The sequence below is a fragment of the Canis lupus genome, chromosome 29 (genome assembly GCF_048164855.1).
Source record: "Canis lupus baileyi chromosome 29, mCanLup2.hap1, whole genome shotgun sequence".
NCBI lineage: Eukaryota > Metazoa > Chordata > Mammalia > Carnivora > Canidae > Canis > Canis lupus.
This window is the reverse complement of record NC_132866.1, coordinates 9,036,503-9,056,604: the sequence shown is the minus strand read 5'-3', so window position 1 is coordinate 9,056,604 and position 20,102 is coordinate 9,036,503. Positions and strand designations below refer to the sequence as shown.

General features: G+C 49.2%; 1 protein-coding gene across 1 annotated transcript in view; it reads left to right on the top strand.

Annotated features, from left to right (window-relative positions):
• Window positions 1-20,102, top strand: part of DMBT1 (deleted in malignant brain tumors 1) — a 146,918-nt gene that overhangs the window by 28,667 nt on the left and 98,149 nt on the right. Inside the window, exons 16-26 of the mRNA XM_072804709.1 lie at window positions 939-968; window positions 4,929-5,252; window positions 6,171-6,200; window positions 7,075-7,098; window positions 8,619-8,648; window positions 12,605-12,928; window positions 13,847-13,876; window positions 14,750-14,773; window positions 17,765-18,088; window positions 19,007-19,036; window positions 19,910-19,933. Coding sequence (XP_072660810.1) covers window positions 939-968; window positions 4,929-5,252; window positions 6,171-6,200; window positions 7,075-7,098; window positions 8,619-8,648; window positions 12,605-12,928; window positions 13,847-13,876; window positions 14,750-14,773; window positions 17,765-18,088; window positions 19,007-19,036; window positions 19,910-19,933 — 1,194 coding nt within the window. The remainder of the gene's footprint in view (window positions 1-938; window positions 969-4,928; window positions 5,253-6,170; window positions 6,201-7,074; window positions 7,099-8,618; window positions 8,649-12,604; window positions 12,929-13,846; window positions 13,877-14,749; window positions 14,774-17,764; window positions 18,089-19,006; window positions 19,037-19,909; window positions 19,934-20,102) is intronic.

Below are 20,102 nucleotides of genomic sequence, written 5' to 3'. Positions count from 1 at the left end.
ACTATTATATCAAAGTCCTCACATTTAAGATGTTTCGAGCAGGTGTACCTTCAGGAACTTCAAGTGTGGATGTTTCATGACTATCTGCCACCAGATTTTCTTCTCTCTCCTGTTTCTTATGTGGACGGGCTTCACCCTTGCTTTGCTTTCTGCATGTGAGAGGCAGTTGCCAACCCCAAGCCCCTGTGTCATAAGAGAAGGACTCTACTTGTGCCCTGATCACTGACTGGCATTTCCTGGAAAGAATCTAGGTAGCCTGTTTGTCAAAAACTGCTAGAACCTTGTTCCTGTGTCTGATGGGCTGGTCAGGATCCATATGCTCACCTTCATATTACCCTAGGTAATGGAGAGGAGTTGGCACTAGGCCCTACTGGAACCTCATGGAAAGACATTTTGACTGGTGTGTTTCATAGAAAGGATAGTTTGTCTGCCACAAAATCAGTGCAAAAGATTTGAGACATGAAGAGAACACTGCCCTGTTGAGTTTGGCCCTCTCCCAAGTACTATCTGCTGAGTGCAGCCCTGGCTTCCACAGCCCCCACACAGAGCCCTACCTCTCAATTGCTGTCTCAGCCTATGTTGGCCTCTGCTCTTGAACTGGCCTCTGGTCCAGTCTCAGGGTCTGAGTTGACAGTGCAGTATGGGTGGAAGAACTGAGAGGGTTGGATAGTCCCTCGTGCCTGGTTGCTTGTCTGCCTGACAGTGATATTCAACCTGCTGGATCCTAAGTCCTCAGCCACATTGAGGCAGACAATGGCAGTAGGACATAGGATTAGGCTCCCACAGGACTGAGAGGCTATGGCAGGCCATGGCTCTGTCTACTCAGGATCACATGGAGGCTTGATCTCAGGACGGATAGATAGGATGATGTTCTCTGATCTTTGATTCCGTTGCAACACCCATTTGCTTTGTGTCTGACTTGTGTTTCTTTCTCATAGCTCCTCCACCCGAATCAACCATCCAGCCAGGTAAGTCTGTGCCACCGTATTTGGAATGTTTCTTTTCTACTTTCCCATCCATCCCTTTTCTCTCCATTTCGGGTGAATCATTGCTCCTTGAGGACCTTGTGGGCACATTTTGTGGTTCCCAGTCACTGAGCCTCTAACAGGCAGCTCTTACGTGGACACGGGATTCAAATGGCCCCATTTTCCCATCATCCATGAGTTATCATCTAATCCTTTCCCAGCATCCCAAGAGACTGTTGCCTACCAATTCAGAGAACTAGCCATGGGTGCCAAGAATTTCAATTGAAATGCTGTCTGGGGAGACAGCAGAGTGGGAGAAGGAGCCATAGGGAGCACTGATGTCTTCTTAGAGAGCCGTCAGAGCAGGCTGGATCCTTCCCAATGTTCAGGATTTGCATCACCCTCAGATTTATCACAATCCAATGTGTATATCCAAAGTGGTAGGGACAGAGCCCCAGGGATTTGAGACCACTATGAGAAGAAGGTGCTCTAGATACGGGATATACAGCTGGCTCCATGTTGACCCTGAATGCTCCTGACTCTTTCTTCCAAGATTCCTGTGAGGATCTCCTGCGTCATCTATGAGTCAAGATAGACAAGTGGCAAAGGTTTCTAAGGGACAAGGGACATGCCAGGCTGAGAGATGTGGAGGGATCTGGCTGATGTACACAAGGTCTTTGCATCAGAAAAGGTATCAGAGCAGGAGGCTTGCACAGCCCCTCCCCCTGCAGGTGGAAGGGGGCAGGATGCAGGTGTGCAAGTGTCATGATGCCTGCCAAAATCTCTCATGATTCCCCCTTTCCCCTCCAGCTAACAGAACTCACCAGAAGCCACTGTCCCTGTCCCACTGACTCATCACTTGAGCCAAGCTTGGTTCTATTTCCAACCTTTCTAACCCTGCTTTGTGTTTCTCTGCATATCGGTGGTATACAACTACCAATGGTCAGCATCCTCAGTGCCTGCCTAAGTATCCAGATTCACACCATAGTCAGCCCGACTGGATGAAACTCCAGATTGTTGAGTGTAGTGTCTGACCTCACCTCCCCATCCAGTGTGTGTGGGGGTTCCCTTTAGCCACAAGAGTTATTTTTCCAGCCTCCTACCAGTTTGGGGAGATGTCAGTCATGACGTTTTTGTTTGCATTTGACAAGAACCCAGTTCAGCTCCTTTAAAGCTAGCAGAGAGCTCAACTCAATGGCTCTCACATGTAAGGTATTTTGATCAGATATACCTCCAGGAACACTGGGATACAGAAGTTTCTAATCCTTTGTAATCCTGCTTTGTGTTTCTCTGAAGATTGGTGGGATACAACTCCCTAGGGCAAGCATCCTGCACATCCTGAAAAGTATGCAAATTCTCCCAGTACTCAACTGGTTTCAGGGAAATTCTGAAATCCTGAGTTTGGCATCTGACCTCACCCCCTGGTCCTGTGGGAGGGAGGTCCTTTATCCAAACGTGATTATTATCAGTCAACCACCAGTTTGGAGATATATCAGTAAGTGATAGAGGAAACCAGCTTGGCTTCTCTTATCCTAGCACAGAACTATTATATCAAAGTCCTCACATTTAAGATGTTTCGAGCAGGTGTACCTTCAGGAACTTCAGGTGTGGATGTTTCATGACTATCTGCCGCCAGATTTTCTTCTCTCTCCTGTTTCTTATGTGGACGGGCTTCACCCTTGCTTTGCTTACTCCATGTGAGGGGCAGTTGCCAATCCCAAGCCCCTGTGTCACCAGGAGAAAGGTCTTCACTAGTCCCTGGTCTCTGGCTGACATATCCTGGAATGAGTTTCAACAGTCTGTTTGGCAATACCTGCTTCACTAGAACCACGTCCCTGTGCTCTGTGGGCTGGTCATCTGGGTCCATATGCCCACCTTCATATTCCCCAGGGGAGAGGATGAGGAAATGGCTCTAGGCCCTCCTTGAACCTCATGGAAAGAGGTTTTAACTGGTTTGTTTAATAAAAGGAATGGTGTCAGGGCAAGAGATTTGAGACATGAAGAGGACACTCCCCTGTCAGAGACTGACCCTCTCCCAAGGTCTCCCTGCTGTGTGCTGCCCAGGCTCCTAGAGTCCCCACCCAGAGCCTTGCCCCTCTGTGAGAATATCAGCCCACATTGGCCCTTGCTCAAGCTGACCTCTGTCCCAGCATGAGGGTCTGAGTTGCTAGAGCAGTATCTATGTGGGAAGTGAGAGGGCTGGATGGCCCCAAGACCTGGTGCTTGTATTCCTTTGGGATGGTAGGAGTCTCAGCTCATGCTAGTTACATCCTCCAGTGAGACTAGGATCATGGGACTCAGTGACCCAAGACTGGAGAAAAGTCAGAGTTATTGCTTCTCTGCCCTCTCATCATCTGTGCTTCTCCCTATGTAAGTGTTAGCATTGTACTGTGTGCTGTGGAGAGGCTTTTAGGCTACTGACGGAATGCTACAGCCCTCAACAACAACACGGTACCTGAGTTTCTCACCACATCTAATGGATATCTCATTCCCTGAACCGGTCACATCCCAATCTACTTTCCCTTGACCATCTGCTCTCTGCCTTGCCTCTCTCTTCTCTCTGGATTCGTCAGTTCTGGACATTTCCTGTGAATGGAAGCAGCTATCAGGTGGTCTTTTGTGACAGGCTTCTTTCAGGCCACAGACTTTCTCAAGGTCCACCATGAAGGGGCGTGCAGACATTGGCAACATGCATCTCCACCCATATATGAATCCCCTTCACCTGTTGCCAGACGTGTTTACTGTTTGATCTTTGGGTATTTTCAATAGTATTCCCAGCAACATATGTATCTATCTATCTATCTATCTATCTATCTATCTATCTATCTATCTAATTTATATATATATATAAATTACCTATTTCTATTATTTGGGTTATATCTAGGAGTGGGAATGCGGTTGATATGATGATTTTCTGTTTACATTTTGTGGATGCCCAGAAGTGTTTAGGGTAGCAGATGGACCAAATTCGGTTTCCCCCTGGAGCTTCTGAGGGTTCTGCTTTCTCCACATCCTCGCCAACACTTCTTCATTCTCTTTTATTGTAGTCATCTAGTGGGCGGGAGGTGCTCTTTCACTGTGGTTAGGACTTGCATCTCCTGCAGGCTAGTGATGGTGGGGGTATGTTCATGAGCTTGCTGCACGTGTCCTTCTTCTTCAAAGAGCAGAGCCCTCACGTTTTAGACACCTGAAGGTCTGAGGACCAGGTATGGTCAGTGCGCGGGGCCAGCCCTTTGGGTAGTGAAGGCAGGGTCCAAGGGAGACTGAGGAATCATGCTGTGTCATCTAGTACTGAATGTGGCAAGTGACCTTCCTGCAAGGAGGCCTAATGCTACTACGTTTTGTTTCTTTTCTGCCACCCAGAGGCCACCACAGCTCTAAGTATGCACAGCTCCAATTCAGTGACAGTTACTACTACCCATTGTCACGATTATCAAGGAATGTTTAAGATTCAGTACAAGCCTGGGGCTGGAGAGAACAAGAGCAAATGATCATCGGAAAAAGATCCTTCAGCCCAAGCTTTGGGTCCAGGAGGAGCGTCCCTGATATAGGACAGTGGGGTGAAGGTAGACCTTCCGAACACTACGATGTAGGACAGCATCGTGGCTGCTGGTGGCTGCTGTGTTGGATCCCTGGGCCTGAAGCAAGTGTTCAGGGTGGTCCAGTGGTCCGATGTGAGGAAGCGGGCTTCTACTTTCCCCTTGTATATGGGGTTCAGGATTGAAATCCTGACGTTGTGGACAACCATCAGTGAACATGTGTTAGTCCACTGACATTCAAGGATAGCATCAAACGGGCCCTTGAGTTGGAATGAGGTTGAAGGCGTTTAGGAGAGTCCTGTTGCTGGGGAACATTAATTGAACCCACAGCATGCACCCCCTGAAGGGAATGGTCCAGTACTGAGAGTGCAGGAGTTCTTCCTTCAAGGACACAGAGAAAGACTGTTTTCCTGTCTTCTGCCAGGGACCGAATCGGGTTTGGCCCTGAGGCTGGTGAACGGAGGTGACCGGTGTCAGGGCCGCGTAGAGGTCCTGTATGGAGGCTCGTGGGGCACCGTGTGTGATGACGACTGGGACACCAGTGATGCCAACGTGGTCTGCAGGCAGCTGGGCTGTGGCTGGGCCACCTCGGCCCCAGGTTATGCCCGCTTTGGTCAGGGCTCAGGCCCGATTGTGCTGGACAATGTGCGCTGCTCTGGGCACGAGTCCTACCTGTGGAGCTGCCCCCACAATGGCTGGAACTCACACAACTGTGGACACTCAGAAGATGCAGGTGTCATCTGCTCAGGTGAACCTCGAAAATCCCAGGTCCCCATTCTTAGTGATCTTTCCATCTGATAATTATACGGGTGCCCCCATGACTCTCTCCCGGATGTGCTGCGCCTTGCCAGCTTTCCTGGGGACAACTGGTTCCCTGTAATGGAACATTAGGGGCAACTCCCTCCCGTGTGGACCTGTATTGCTTTGGAGCCTCAATGGCACAGGAGGTGAAGAAGACCATCCGTCATGCAGTGGGCAGTGGCTATGTGCCCTTTCTGTCAGTAAGACCATCTGCTCAGTCTACATCCTATTTCCCAGGGCGTTACTCCTCAAGGCACAGGTTTTGGGAATTTGGTTGTAAACTGAACTACCTTCACTCCATGGTTTGTTATTCTGGGTCCTCCTTAAAGCCAATTCAGAGAACAGGATGGCAGTTTCAATTGCCAGTTCTGAGGGCAGTGAAGAGCACTTGGGAAGTGGGGAAGGTGCAGGAAACGGCAGCTCACTAGAACATGGAATGACAAAGAAATACATAGGACTATGGGGACCAAGTTGACCTTCTACAGTAATCCTAAAAAAGCCTGTAAACACTGGGAGCATGGCACCTGACTGGTGGAATGGGGGTCTCAATAGGCTAACTGCCCAGATTCATTCTTGCTGTTCCCACTTGCTAATAGCAAAATGGCTTTGGTGGCCTGTCCTGACCTGGCAGTGACATTCCACCTCCTGAATGTCAGCATTCAGGCCCACCATGGCAGGCAAGGGGAGTGGGACATAGGGTGGGGCTCCCACAGGACTGAGAGATGATGGCAGGCCATGGCCCTGTGTATTCAGGAGCTCATGGAGGCTAGATCTCAGTAGGTAGGGGATGAATTTCCTTGACCACTGATCCAGTTGGAACAGAAGTGTGCTTTGTTTCTGACTCCTGTTTCCTTCTTTTTCACAGATGCTGTCTCTCAATCCACACCCCAGCCAGGTGAGTCTTTGGTGACCCTACTTGGAATGTCCGTTTTTGCCTATCCCATCCATCCCTCTTCTTCCCATTTGGGAGGAAGCTACTGCTCTTTTGAGAACTTATGGGCATATTTTGTGTCCCACCCAGTCACTGAGTCTCCATCAGGCTGCTCTTAAGTAGACATGGCGCTCATGAGTTTTCACCTAGTCCTTCCACAGTTGCAGGAGAGAGCTGACCACAAGTTCAGAGACCAGGCCATGGGTGCCTTGAATTTCAGCTGTATGCAGCTTGGGCTGACAAGTTGAGTGGGAGAATGGAACCTGATGACCACTTATGTCTTCTTGAAGGGCCATCAGAGCAGGCTGGATCCTCTCCACAGCTCAGGGCTTACAAGATCCTCAGATTCATCAGCATCCAATGTATATATCCATAGTGGTGGGACAGAGCCCAGGGGATGGGAGTGATGGATGTGTTCTGGGTACAGGGCTACCTAGTTGGCTCCAGGTTGACCCTCGATGACCCTGACTCTTTCTTCCAGGCTTCATATGAGAATCCCCTCAGTTGTCCATGAGTGAAGATAGACAAGTGGCAAGGGTTTTCTAAGGGACAAAAAAACTCGCCAAGCGAGAGATGTGAAGGGACCTGATTGATGTAGGCAATGCTTTGTCACAGATAAGTTAGCAGAGCAGTCGACTTGCACAGCACACCCAGGAGGAAAGTGGCAGGATGCAGATGTGCAACTGTCATGACCCTGTGAAAAATGATCACAATGCCCCTTTTACTCTCAGCTAGCAGAACTCCCCAAACCCCACTGTCCCTGTCCTATGTACTCATTACTTGAGCCACGTTTGTTCTATTTCCATCCATTCTAATCCTATTTTAATTTTCTCTGCAGATTGGTGGTATACAACTACCTATGGTAAGCATCCTCAGTGCTGGCTTAAGCATCCAAATCACTCCATAGTCAACCAGACTGGATGAATTCAGATGTTGAGATTGGTGTCTGACCTCACCTCCCAATCCAGTGTGTGGGGGGGTTCCCTTTAGCCACAAGAGTTATTTTTCCAGCCTCCTACCAGTTTGGAGATACGTCAGCCATGAAGTTTTTCCTTGCAAATGACAAGAACCCAGTTCAGCTCCTCTAAAGCTAGCAGAGAGCTCAACTCAATGGCTCTCACATGTAAGATATTTAGATCAGATATACCTCCAGGAACACTGGGATACAGAAGTTTCTAATCCTTTGTCATCCTGCTTTGTGTTTCTCTGAAGATTGGTGGGATACAACTCCCTAGGGCAAGCATCCTGCAGATCCTGAAAAGTATGCAAATTCTCCCAGTACTCAACTGGTTTCAGGGAAATTCTGAAATCCTGAGTTTGGCATCTGACCTCACCCCCTGGTCCTGTGGGAGGGAGGTCCTTTATTATCAGTCAACCTCCAGTTTGGAGATATATCAGTAAGTGATAGAGGAAACCAGCTTGGCTTCTCTTATCCTAGCACAGAACTATTATATCAAAGTCCTCACATTTAAGATGTTTCGAGCAGGTGTACCTTCAGGAACTTCAAGTGTGGATGTTTCATGACTATCTGCCACCAGATTTTCTTCTCTCTCCTGTTTCTTATGTGGACGGGCTTCACCCTTGCTTTGCTTTCTGCATGTGAGAGGCAGTTGCCAACCCCAAGCCCCTGTGTCATAAGAGAAGGACTCTACTTGTGCCCTGATCACTGACTGGCATTTCCTGGAAAGAATCTAGGTAGCCTGTTTGTCAAAAACTGCTAGAACCTTGTTCCTGTGTCTGATGGGCTGGTCAGGATCCATATGCTCACCTTCATATTACCCTAGGTAATGGAGAGGAGTTGGCACTAGGCCCTACTGGAACCTCATGGAAAGACATTTTGACTGGTGTGTTTCATAGAAAGGATAGTTTGTCTGCCACAAAATCAGTGCAAAAGATTTGAGACATGAAGAGAACACTGCCCTGTTGAGTTTGGCCCTCTCCCAAGTACTATCTGCTGAGTGCAGCCCTGGCTTCCACAGCCCCCACACAGAGCCCTACCTCTCAATTGCTGTCTCAGCCTATGTTGGCCTCTGCTCTTGAACTGGCCTCTGGTCCAGTCTCAGGGTCTGAGTTGACAGTGCAGTATGGGTGGAAGAACTGAGAGGGTTGGATAGTCCCTCGTGCCTGGTTGCTTGTCTGCCTGACAGTGATATTCAACCTGCTGGATCCTAAGTCCTCAGCCACAATGAGGCAGACAATGGCAGTAGGACATAGGATTAGGCTCCCACAGGACTGAGAGGCTATGGCAGGCCATGGCTCTGTCTACTCAGGATCACATGGAGGCTTGATCTCAGGACGGATAGATAGGATGATGTTCTCTGATCTTTGATTCCGTTGCAACACCCATTTGCTTTGTGTCTGACTTGTGTTTCTTTCTCATAGCTCCTCCACCCGAATCAACCATCCAGCCAGGTAAGTCTGTGCCACCGTATTTGGAATGTTTCTTTTCTACTTTCCCATCCATCCCTTTTCTCTCCATTTCGGGTGAATCATTGCTCCTTGAGGACCTTGTGGGCACATTTTGTGGTTCCCAGTCACTGAGCCTCTAACAGGCAGCTCTTACGTGGACACGGGATTCAAATGGCCCCATTTTCCCATCATCCATGAGTTATCATCTAATCCTTTCCCAGCATCCCAAGAGACTGTTGCCTACCAATTCAGAGAACTAGCCATGGGTGCCAAGAATTTCAATTGAAATGCTGTCTGGGGAGACAGCAGAGTGGGAGAAGGAGCCATAGGGAGCACTGATGTCTTCTTAGAGAGCCGTCAGAGCAGGCTGGATCCTTCCCAATGTTCAGGATTTGCATCACCCTCAGATTTATCACAATCCAATGTGTATATCCAAAGTGGTAGGGACAGAGCCCCAGGGATTTGAGACCACTATGAGAAGAAGGTGCTCTAGATACGGGATATACAGCTGGCTCCATGTTGACCCTGAATGCTCCTGACTCTTTCTTCCAAGATTCCTGTGAGGATCTCCTGCGTCATCTATGAGTCAAGATAGACAAGTGGCAAAGGTTTCTAAGGGACAAGGGACATGCCAGGCTGAGAGATGTGGAGGGATCTGGCTGATGTACACAAGGTCTTTGCATCAGAAAAGGTATCAGAGCAGGAGGCTTGCACAGCCCCTCCCCCTGCAGGTGGAAGGGGGCAGGATGCAGGTGTGCAAGTGTCATGATGCCTGCCAAAATCTCTCATGATTCCCCCTTTCCCCTCCAGCTAACAGAACTCACCAGAAGCCACTGTCCCTGTCCCACTGACTCATCACTTGAGCCAAGCTTGGTTCTATTTCCAACCTTTCTAACCCTGCTTTGTGTTTCTCTGCATATCGGTGGTATACAACTACCAATGGTCAGCATCCTCAGTGCCTGCCTAAGTATCCAGATTCACACCATAGTCAGCCCGACTGGATGAAACTCCAGATTGTTGAGTGTAGTGTCTGACCTCACCTCCCCATCCAGTGTGTGTGGGGGTTCCCTTTAGCCACAAGAGTTATTTTTCCAGCCTCCTACCAGTTTGGGGAGATGTCAGTCATGACGTTTTTGTTTGCATTTGACAAGAACCCAGTTCAGCTCCTTTAAAGCTAGCAGAGAGCTCAACTCAATGGCTCTCACATGTAAGGTATTTTGATCAGATATACCTCCAGGAACACTGGGATACAGAAGTTTCTAATCCTTTGTAATCCTGCTTTGTGTTTCTCTGAAGATTGGTGGGATACAACTCCCTAGGGCAAGCATCCTGCACATCCTGAAAAGTATGCAAATTCTCCCAGTACTCAACTGGTTTCAGGGAAATTCTGAAATCCTGAGTTTGGCATCTGACCTCACCCCCTGGTCCTGTGGGAGGGAGGTCCTTTATCCAAACGTGATTATTATCAGTCAACCACCAGTTTGGAGATATATCAGTAAGTGATAGAGGAAACCAGCTTGGCTTCTCTTATCCTAGCACAGAACTATTATATCAAAGTCCTCACATTTAAGATGTTTCGAGCAGGTGTACCTTCAGGAACTTCAGGTGTGGATGTTTCATGACTATCTGCCGCCAGATTTTCTTCTCTCTCCTGTTTCTTATGTGGACGGGCTTCACCCTTGCTTTGCTTACTCCATGTGAGGGGCAGTTGCCAATCCCAAGCCCCTGTGTCACCAGGAGAAAGGTCTTCACTAGTCCCTGGTCTCTGGCTGACATATCCTGGAATGAGTTTCAACAGTCTGTTTGGCAATACCTGCTTCACTAGAACCACGTCCCTGTGCTCTGTGGGCTGGTCATCTGGGTCCATATGCCCACCTTCATATTCCCCAGGGGAGAGGATGAGGAAATGGCTCTAGGCCCTCCTTGAACCTCATGGAAAGAGGTTTTAACTGGTTTGTTTAATAAAAGGAATGGTGTCAGGGCAAGAGATTTGAGACATGAAGAGGACACTCCCCTGTCAGAGACTGACCCTCTCCCAAGGTCTCCCTGCTGTGTGCTGCCCAGGCTCCTAGAGTCCCCACCCAGAGCCTTGCCCCTCTGTGAGAATATCAGCCCACATTGGCCCTTGCTCAAGCTGACCTCTGTCCCAGCATGAGGGTCTGAGTTGCTAGAGCAGTATCTATGTGGGAAGTGAGAGGGCTGGATGGCCCCAAGACCTGGTGCTTGTATTCCTTTGGGATGGTAGGAGTCTCAGCTCATGCTAGTTACATCCTCCAGTGAGACTAGGATCATGGGACTCAGTGACCCAAGACTGGAGAAAAGTCAGAGTTATTGCTTCTCTGCCCTCTCATCATCTGTGCTTCTCCCTATGTAAGTGTTAGCATTGTACTGTGTGCTGTGGAGAGGCTTTTAGGCTACTGACGGAATGCTACAGCCCTCAACAACAACACGGTACCTGAGTTTCTCACCACATCTAATGGATATCTCATTCCCTGAACCGGTCACATCCCAATCTACTTTCCCTTGACCATCTGCTCTCTGCCTTGCCTCTCTCTTCTCTCTGGATTCGTCAGTTCTGGACATTTCCTGTGAATGGAAGCAGCTATCAGGTGGTCTTTTGTGACAGGCTTCTTTCAGGCCACAGACTTTCTCAAGGTCCACCATGAAGGGGCGTGCAGACATTGGCAACATGCATCTCCACCCATATATGAATCCCCTTCACCTGTTGCCAGACGTGTTTACTGTTTGATCTTTGGGTATTTTCAATAGTATTCCCAGCAACATATGTATCTATCTATCTATCTATCTATCTATCTATCTATCTATCTAATTTATATATATATATAAATTACCTATTTCTATTATTTGGGTTATATCTAGGAGTGGGAATGCGGTTGATATGATGATTTTCTGTTTACATTTTGTGGATGCCCAGAAGTGTTTAGGGTAGCAGATGGACCAAATTCGGTTTCCCCCTGGAGCTTCTGAGGGTTCTGCTTTCTCCACATCCTCGCCAACACTTCTTCATTCTCTTTTATTGTAGTCATCTAGTGGGCGGGAGGTGCTCTTTCACTGTGGTTAGGACTTGCATCTCCTGCAGGCTAGTGATGGTGGGGGTATGTTCATGAGCTTGCTGCACGTGTCCTTCTTCTTCAAAGAGCAGAGCCCTCACGTTTTAGACACCTGAAGGTCTGAGGACCAGGTATGGTCAGTGCGCGGGGCCAGCCCTTTGGGTAGTGAAGGCAGGGTCCAAGGGAGACTGAGGAATCATGCTGTGTCATCTAGTACTGAATGTGGCAAGTGACCTTCCTGCAAGGAGGCCTAATGCTACTACGTTTTGTTTCTTTTCTGCCACCCAGAGGCCACCACAGCTCTAAGTATGCACAGCTCCAATTCAGTGACAGTTACTACTACCCATTGTCACGATTATCAAGGAATGTTTAAGATTCAGTACAAGCCTGGGGCTGGAGAGAACAAGAGCAAATGATCATCGGAAAAAGATCCTTCAGCCCAAGCTTTGGGTCCAGGAGGAGCGTCCCTGATATAGGACAGTGGGGTGAAGGTAGACCTTCCGAACACTACGATGTAGGACAGCATCGTGGCTGCTGGTGGCTGCTGTGTTGGATCCCTGGGCCTGAAGCAAGTGTTCAGGGTGGTCCAGTGGTCCGATGTGAGGAAGCGGGCTTCTACTTTCCCCTTGTATATGGGGTTCAGGATTGAAATCCTGACGTTGTGGACAACCATCAGTGAACATGTGTTAGTCCACTGACATTCAAGGATAGCATCAAACGGGCCCTTGAGTTGGAATGAGGTTGAAGGCGTTTAGGAGAGTCCTGTTGCTGGGGAACATTAATTGAACCCACAGCATGCACCCCCTGAAGGGAATGGTCCAGTACTGAGAGTGCAGGAGTTCTTCCTTCAAGGACACAGAGAAAGACTGTTTTCCTGTCTTCTGCCAGGGACCGAATCGGGTTTGGCCCTGAGGCTGGTGAACGGAGGTGACCGGTGTCAGGGCCGCGTAGAGGTCCTGTACGGAGGCTCGTGGGGCACCGTGTGTGATGACGACTGGGACACCAGTGATGCCAACGTGGTCTGCAGGCAGCTGGGCTGTGGCTGGGCCACCTCGGCCCCAGGTTATGCCCGCTTTGGTCAGGGCTCAGGCCCGATTGTGCTGGACAATGTGCGCTGCTCTGGGCACGAGTCCTACCTGTGGAGCTGCCCCCACAATGGCTGGAACTCACACAACTGTGGACACTCAGAAGATGCAGGTGTCATCTGCTCAGGTGAACCTCGAAAATCCCAGGTCCCCATTCTTAGTGATCTTTCCATCTGATAATTATACGGGTGCCCCCATGACTCTCTCCCGGATGTGCTGTGCCTTGCCAGCTTTCCTGGGGACAACTGGTTCCCTGTAATGGAACATTAGGGGCAACTCCCTCCCGTGTGGACCTGTATTGCTTTGGAGCCTCAATGGCACAGGAGGTGAAGAAGACCATCCGTCATGCAGTGGGCAGTGGCTATGTGCCCTTTCTGTCAGTAAGACCATCTGCTCAGTCTACATCCTATTTCCCAGGGCGTTACTCCTCAAGGCACAGGTTTTGGGAATTTGGTTGTAAACTGAACTACCTTCACTCCATGGTTTGTTATTCTGGGTCCTCCTTAAAGCCAATTCAGAGAACAGGATGGCAGTTTCAATTGCCAGTTCTGAGGGCAGTGAAGAGCACTTGGGAAGTGGGGAAGGTGCAGGAAACGGCAGCTCACTAGAACATGGAATGACAAAGAAATACATAGGACTATGGGGACCAAGTTGACCTTCTACAGTAATCCTAAAAAAGCCTGTAAACACTGGGAGCATGGCACCTGACTGGTGGAATGGGGGTCTCAATAGGCTAACTGCCCAGATTCACTCTTGCTGTTCCCACTTGCTAATAGCAAAATGGCTTTGGTGGCCTGTCCTGACCTGGCAGTGACATTCCACCTCCTGAATGTCAGCATTCAGGCCCACCATGGCAGGCAAGGGGAGTGGGACATAGGGTGGGGCTCCCACAGGACTGAGAGATGATGGCAGGCCATGGCTCTGTGTATTCAGGAGCTCATGGAGGCTAGATCTCAGTAGGTAGGGGATGAATTTCCTTGACCACTGATCCAGTTGGAACAGACGTGTGCTTTGTTTCTGACTGCTGTTTCCTTCTTTTTCACAGATGCTGTCTCTCAATCCACACCCCAGCCAGGTGAGTCTTTGGTGACCCTACTTGGAATGTCCGTTTTGCCTATCCCATCCATCCCTCTTCTTCCCATTTGGGAGGAAGTTACTGCTCTTTTGAGAACTTATGGGCATATTTTGTGTCCCACCCAGTCACTGAGTCTCCATCAGGCTGCTCTTAAGTAGACATGGCGCTCATGAGTTTTCACCTAGTCCTTCCACAGTTGCAGGAGAGAGCTGACCACAAGTTCAGAGACCAGGCCATGGGTGCCTTGAATTTCAGCTGTATGCAGCTTGGGCTGACAAGTTGAGTGGGAGAATGGAACCTGATGACCACTTATGTCTTCTTGAAGGGCCATCAGAGCAGGCTGGAACCTCTCCACAGCTCAGGGCTTACAAGATCCTCAGATTCATCAGCATCCAATGTATATATCCATAGTGGTGGGACAGAGCCCAGGGGATGGGAGTGATGGATGTGTTCTGGGTACAGGGCTACCTAGTTGGCTCCAGGTTGACCCTCGATGACCCTGACTCTTTCTTCCAGGCTTCATATGAGAATCCCCTCAGTTGTCCATGAGTGAAGATAGACAAGTGGCAAGGGTTTTCTAAGGGACAAAAAAACTCGCCAAGCGAGAGATGTGAAGGGACCTGATTGATGTAGGCAATGCTTTGTCACAGATAAGTTAGCAGAGCAGTCGACTTGCACAGCACACCCAGGAGGAAAGTGGCAGGATGCAGATGTGCAACTGTCATGACCCTGTGAAAAATGATCACAATGCCCCTTTTACTCTCAGCTAGCAGAACTCCCCAAACCCCACTGTCCCTGTCCTATGTACTCATTACTTGAGCCACGTTTGTTCTATTTCCATCCATTCTAATCCTATTTTAATTTTCTCTGCAGATTGGTGGTATACAACTACCTATGGTAAGCATCCTCAGTGCTGGCTTAAGCATCCAAATCACTCCATAGTCAACCAGACTGGATGAATTCAGATGTTGAGATTGGTGTCTGACCTCACCTCCCCATCCAGTGTGTGTGGGGGTTCCCTTTAGCCACAAGAGTTATTTTTCCAGCCTCCTACCAGTTTGGGGAGATGTCCGTCATGACGTTTTTGTTTGCATTTGACAAGAACCCAGTTCAGCTCCTCTAAAGCTAGCAGAGAGCTCAACTCAGTGGCTCTCACATTTAAGATATTTAGATCAGATATACCTCCAGGAACACTGGGATACAGAAGTTTCTAATCCTTTCTCATCCTGCTTTGTGTTTCTCTGAAGATTGGTGGGATACATCTCCCTAGGGCAAGCATCCTGCAGATCCTGAAAAGTATGCAAATTCTCCCAGTACTCAACTGGTTTCAGGGAAATTCTGAAATCCTGAGTTTGGCATCTGACCTCACCCCCTGGTCCTGTGGGAGGGAGGTCCTTTATTATCAGTCAACCTCCAGTTTGGAGATATATCAGTAAGTGATAGAGGAAACCAGCTCGGCTTCTCTTATCCTAGCGCAGAACTATTATATCAAAGTCCTCACATTTAAGATGTTTCGAGCAGGTGTACCTTCAGGAACTTCAGGTGTGGATGTTTCATGACTATCTGCCGCCAGATTTTCTTCTCTCTCCTGTTTCTTATGTGGACGGGCTTCACCCTTGCTTTGCTTACTCCATGTGAGGGGCAGTTGCCAATCCCAAGCCCCTGTGTCACCAGGAGAAAGGTCTTCACTAGTCCCTGGTCTCTGGCTGACATATCCTGGAATGAGTTTCAACAGTCTGTTTGGCAATACTTGCTTCACTAGAACCATGTCCCTGTGCTCTGTGGGCTGGTCATCTGGGTCCATATGCCCACCTTCATATTCCCCAGGGGAGAGGATGAGGAAGTGGCTCTAGGCCCTCCTTGAACCTCATGGAAAGAGGTTTTAGCTGGTTTGTTAAATAAAAGGAATGGTGTCAGGGCAAGAGATTTGAGACATGAAGAGGACACTCCCCTGTCAGAGCCTGACCCTCTCCCAAGGTCTCCCTGCTGTGTGCTGCCCAGGCTCCTAGAGTCCCCACCCAGAGCCTTGCCCCTCTGTGAGAATATCAGCCCACATTGGCCCTTGCTCAAGCTGACCTCTGTCCCAGCATGAGGGTCTGAGTTGCTAGAGCAGTATCTATGTGGGAAGTGAGAGGGCTGGATGGCCCCAAGACCTGGTGCTTGTATTCCTTTGGGATGGTAGGAGTCTCAGCTCATGCTAGTTACATCCTCCAGTGAGACTAGGATCATGGGACTCAGTGACCCAAGACTGGAGAAAAGTCAAAGAGTTATTGCTGTTCTGCCCTCTCATCATCTGTGCTTCTCCCTATGTAAGTGTTAGCATTGTACTGTGTGCTGTGGAGAGGCTTTTAGGCTACTGACGGAATGCTACAGCCCTCAACAACAACACGGTACCAGAGTTTCTCACCACATCTAATGGATATCTCATTCCCTGAACCGGTCACATCCCAATCTACTTTCCCTTGACCATCTGCTCTCTGCCTTGCCTCTCTCTTCTCTCTGGATTCGTCAGTTCTGGACATTTCCTGTGAATGGAAGCAGCTATCAGGTGGTCTTTTGTGACAGGCTTCTTTCAGGCCACAGACTTTCTCAAGGTCCACCATGAAGGGGCGTGCAGACATTGGCAACATGCATCTCCACCCATATATGAATCCCCTTCACCTGTTGCCAGACGTGTTTACTGTTTGATCTTTGGGTATTTTCAATAGTATTCCCAGCAACATATGTATCTATCTATCTATCTATCTATCTATCTACCTAATTTATATATATATAAATTACCTATTTCTATTATTTGGGTTATATCTAGGAGTGGGAATGCGGTTGATATGATGATTTTCTGTTTACATTTTGTGGATGCCCAGAAGTGTTTAGGGTAGCAGATGGACCAAATTCGGTTTCCCCCTGGAGCTTCTGAGGGTTCCGCTTTCTCCACATCCTCGCCAACACTTCTTCATTCTCTTTTATTGTAGTCATCTAGTGGGCGGGAGGTGCTCTTTCACTGTGGTTAGGACTTGCATCTCCTGCAGGCTAGTGATGGTGGGGGTATGTTCATGAGCTTGCTGCACGTGTCCTTCTTCTTCAAAGAGCAGAGCCCTCACGTTTTAGACACCTGAAGGTCTGAGGACCAGGTATGGTCAGTGCGCGGGGCCAGCCCTTTGGGTAGTGAAGGCAGGGTCCAAGGGAGACTGAGGAATCATGCTGTGTCATCTAGTACTGAATGTGGCAAGTGACCTTCCTGCAAGGAGGCCTAATGCTACTACGTTTTGTTTCTTTTCTGCCACCCAGAGGCCACCACAGCTCTAAGTATGCACAGCTCCAATTCAGTGACAGTTACTACTACCCATTGTCACGATTATCAAGGAATGTTTAAGATTCAGTACAAGCCTGGGGCTGGAGAGAACAAGAGCAAATGATCATCGGAAAAAGATCCTTCAGCCCAAGCTTTGGGTCCAGGAGGAGCGTCCCTGATATAGGACAGTGGGGTGAAGGTAGACCTTCCGAACACTACGATGTAGGACAGCATCGTGGCTGCTGGTGGCTGCTGTGTTGGATCCCTGGGCCTGAAGCAAGTGTTCAGGGTGGTCCAGTGGTCCGATGTGAGGAAGCGGGCTTCTACTTTCCCCTTGTATATGGGGTTCAGGATTGAAATCCTGACGTTGTGGACAACCATCAGTGAACATGTGTTAGTCCACTGACATTCAAGGATAGCATCAAACGGGCCCTTGAGTTGGAATGAGGTTGAAGGCGTTTAGGAGAGTCCTGTTGCTGGGGAACATTAATTGAACCCACAGCATGCACCCCCTGAAGGGAATGGTCCAGTACTGAGAGTGCAGGAGTTCTTCCTTCAAGGACACAGAGAAAGACTGTTTTCCTGTCTTCTGCCAGGGACCGAATCGGGTTTGGCCCTGAGGCTGGTGAACGGAGGTGACCGGTGTCAGGGCCGCGTAGAGGTCCTGTACGGAGGCTCGTGGGGCACCGTGTGTGATGACGACTGGGACACCAGTGATGCCAACGTGGTCTGCAGGCAGCTGGGCTGTGGCTGGGCCACCTCGGCCCCAGGTTATGCCCGCTTTGGTCAGGGCTCAGGCCCGATTGTGCTGGACAATGTGCGCTGCTCTGGGCACGAGTCCTACCTGTGGAGCTGCCCCCACAATGGCTGGAACTCACACAACTGTGGACACTCAGAAGATGCAGGTGTCATCTGCTCAGGTGAACCTCGAAAATCCCAGGTCCCCATTCTTAGTGATCTTTCCATCTGATAATTATACGGGTGCCCCCATGACTCTCTCCCGGATGTGCTGTGCCTTGCCAGCTTTCCTGGGGACAACTGGTTCCCTGTAATGGAACATTAGGGGCAACTCCCTCCCGTGTGGACCTGTATTGCTTTGGAGCCTCAATGGCACAGGAGGTGAAGAAGACCATCCGTCATGCAGTGGGCAGTGGCTATGTGCCCTTTCTGTCAGTAAGACCATCTGCTCAGTCTACATCCTATTTCCCAGGGCGTTACTCCTCAAGGCACAGGTTTTGGGAATTTGGTTGTAAACTGAACTACCTTCACTCCATGGTTTGTTATTCTGGGTCCTCCTTAAAGCCAATTCAGAGAACAGGATGGCAGTTTCAATTGCCAGTTCTGAGGGCAGTGAAGAGCACTTGGGAAGTGGGGAAGGTGCAGGAAACGGCAGCTCACTAGAACATGGAATGACAAAGAAATACATAGGACTATGGGGACCAAGTTGACCTTCTACAGTAATCCTAAAAAAGCCTGTAAACACTGGGAGCATGGCACCTGACTGGTGGAATGGGGGTCTCAATAGGCTAACTGCCCAGATTCACTCTTGCTGTTCCCACTTGCTAATAGCAAAATGGCTTTGGTGGCCTGTCCTGACCTGGCAGTGACATTCCACCTCCTGAATGTCAGCATTCAGGCCCACCATGGCAGGCAAGGGGAGTGGGACATAGGGTGGGGCTCCCACAGGACTGAGAGATGATGGCAGGCCATGGCTCTGTGTATTCAGGAGCTCATGGAGGCTAGATCTCAGTAGCTAGGGGATGAATTTCCTTGACCACTGATCCAGTTGGAACAGACGTGTGCTTTGTTTCTGACTCCTGTTTCCTTCTTTTTCACAGATGCTGTCTCTCAATCCACACCCCAGCCAGGTGAGTCTTTGGTGACCCTACTTGGAATGTCCGTTTTGCCTATCCCATCCATCCCTCTTCTTCCCATTTGGGAGGAAGCTACTGCTCTTTTGAGAACTTATGGGCATATTTTGTGTCCCACCCAGTCACTGAGTCTCCATCAGGCTGCTCTTAAGTAGACATGGCGCTCATGAGTTTTCACCTAGTCCTTCCACAGTTGCAGGAGAGAGCTGACCACAAGTTCAGAGACCAGGCCATGGGTGCCTTGAATTTCAGCTGTATGCAGCTTGGGCTGACAAGTTGAGTGGGAGAATGGAAACTGATGACCACTTATGTCTTCTTGAAGGGCCATCAGAGCAGGCTGGAACCTCTCCACAGCTCAGGGCTTACAAGATCCTCAGATTCATCAGCATCCAATGTATATATCCATAGTGGTGGGACAGAGCCCAGGGGATGGGAGTGATGGATGTGTTCTGGGTACAGGGCTACCTAGTTGGCTCCAGGTTGACCCTCGATGACCCTGACTCTTTCTTCCAGGCTTCATATGAGAATCCCCTCAGTTGTCCATGAGTGAAGATAGACAAGTGGCAAGGGTTTTCTAAGGGACAAAAAAACTCGCCAAGCGAGAGATGTGAAGGGACCTGATTGATGTAGGCAATGCTTTGTCACAGATAAGTTAGCAGAGCAGTCGACTTGCACAGCACACCCAGGAGGAAAGTGGCAGGATGCAGATGTGCAACTGTCATGACCCTGTGAAAAATGATCACAATGCCCCTTTTACTCTCAGCTAGCAGAACTCCCCAAACCCCACTGTCCCTGTCCTATGTACTCATTACTTGAGCCACGTTTGTTCTATTTCCATCCATTCTAATCCTATTTTAATTTTCTCTGCAGATTGGTGGTATACAACTACCTATGGTAAGCATCCTCAGTGCTGGCTTAAGCATCCAAATCACTCCATAGTCAACCAGACTGGATGAATTCAGATGTTGAGATTGGTGTCTGACCTCACCTCCCCATCCAGTGTGTGTGGGAGTTCCCTTTAGCCACAAGAGTTATTTTTCCAGCCTCCTACCAGTTTGGAGAT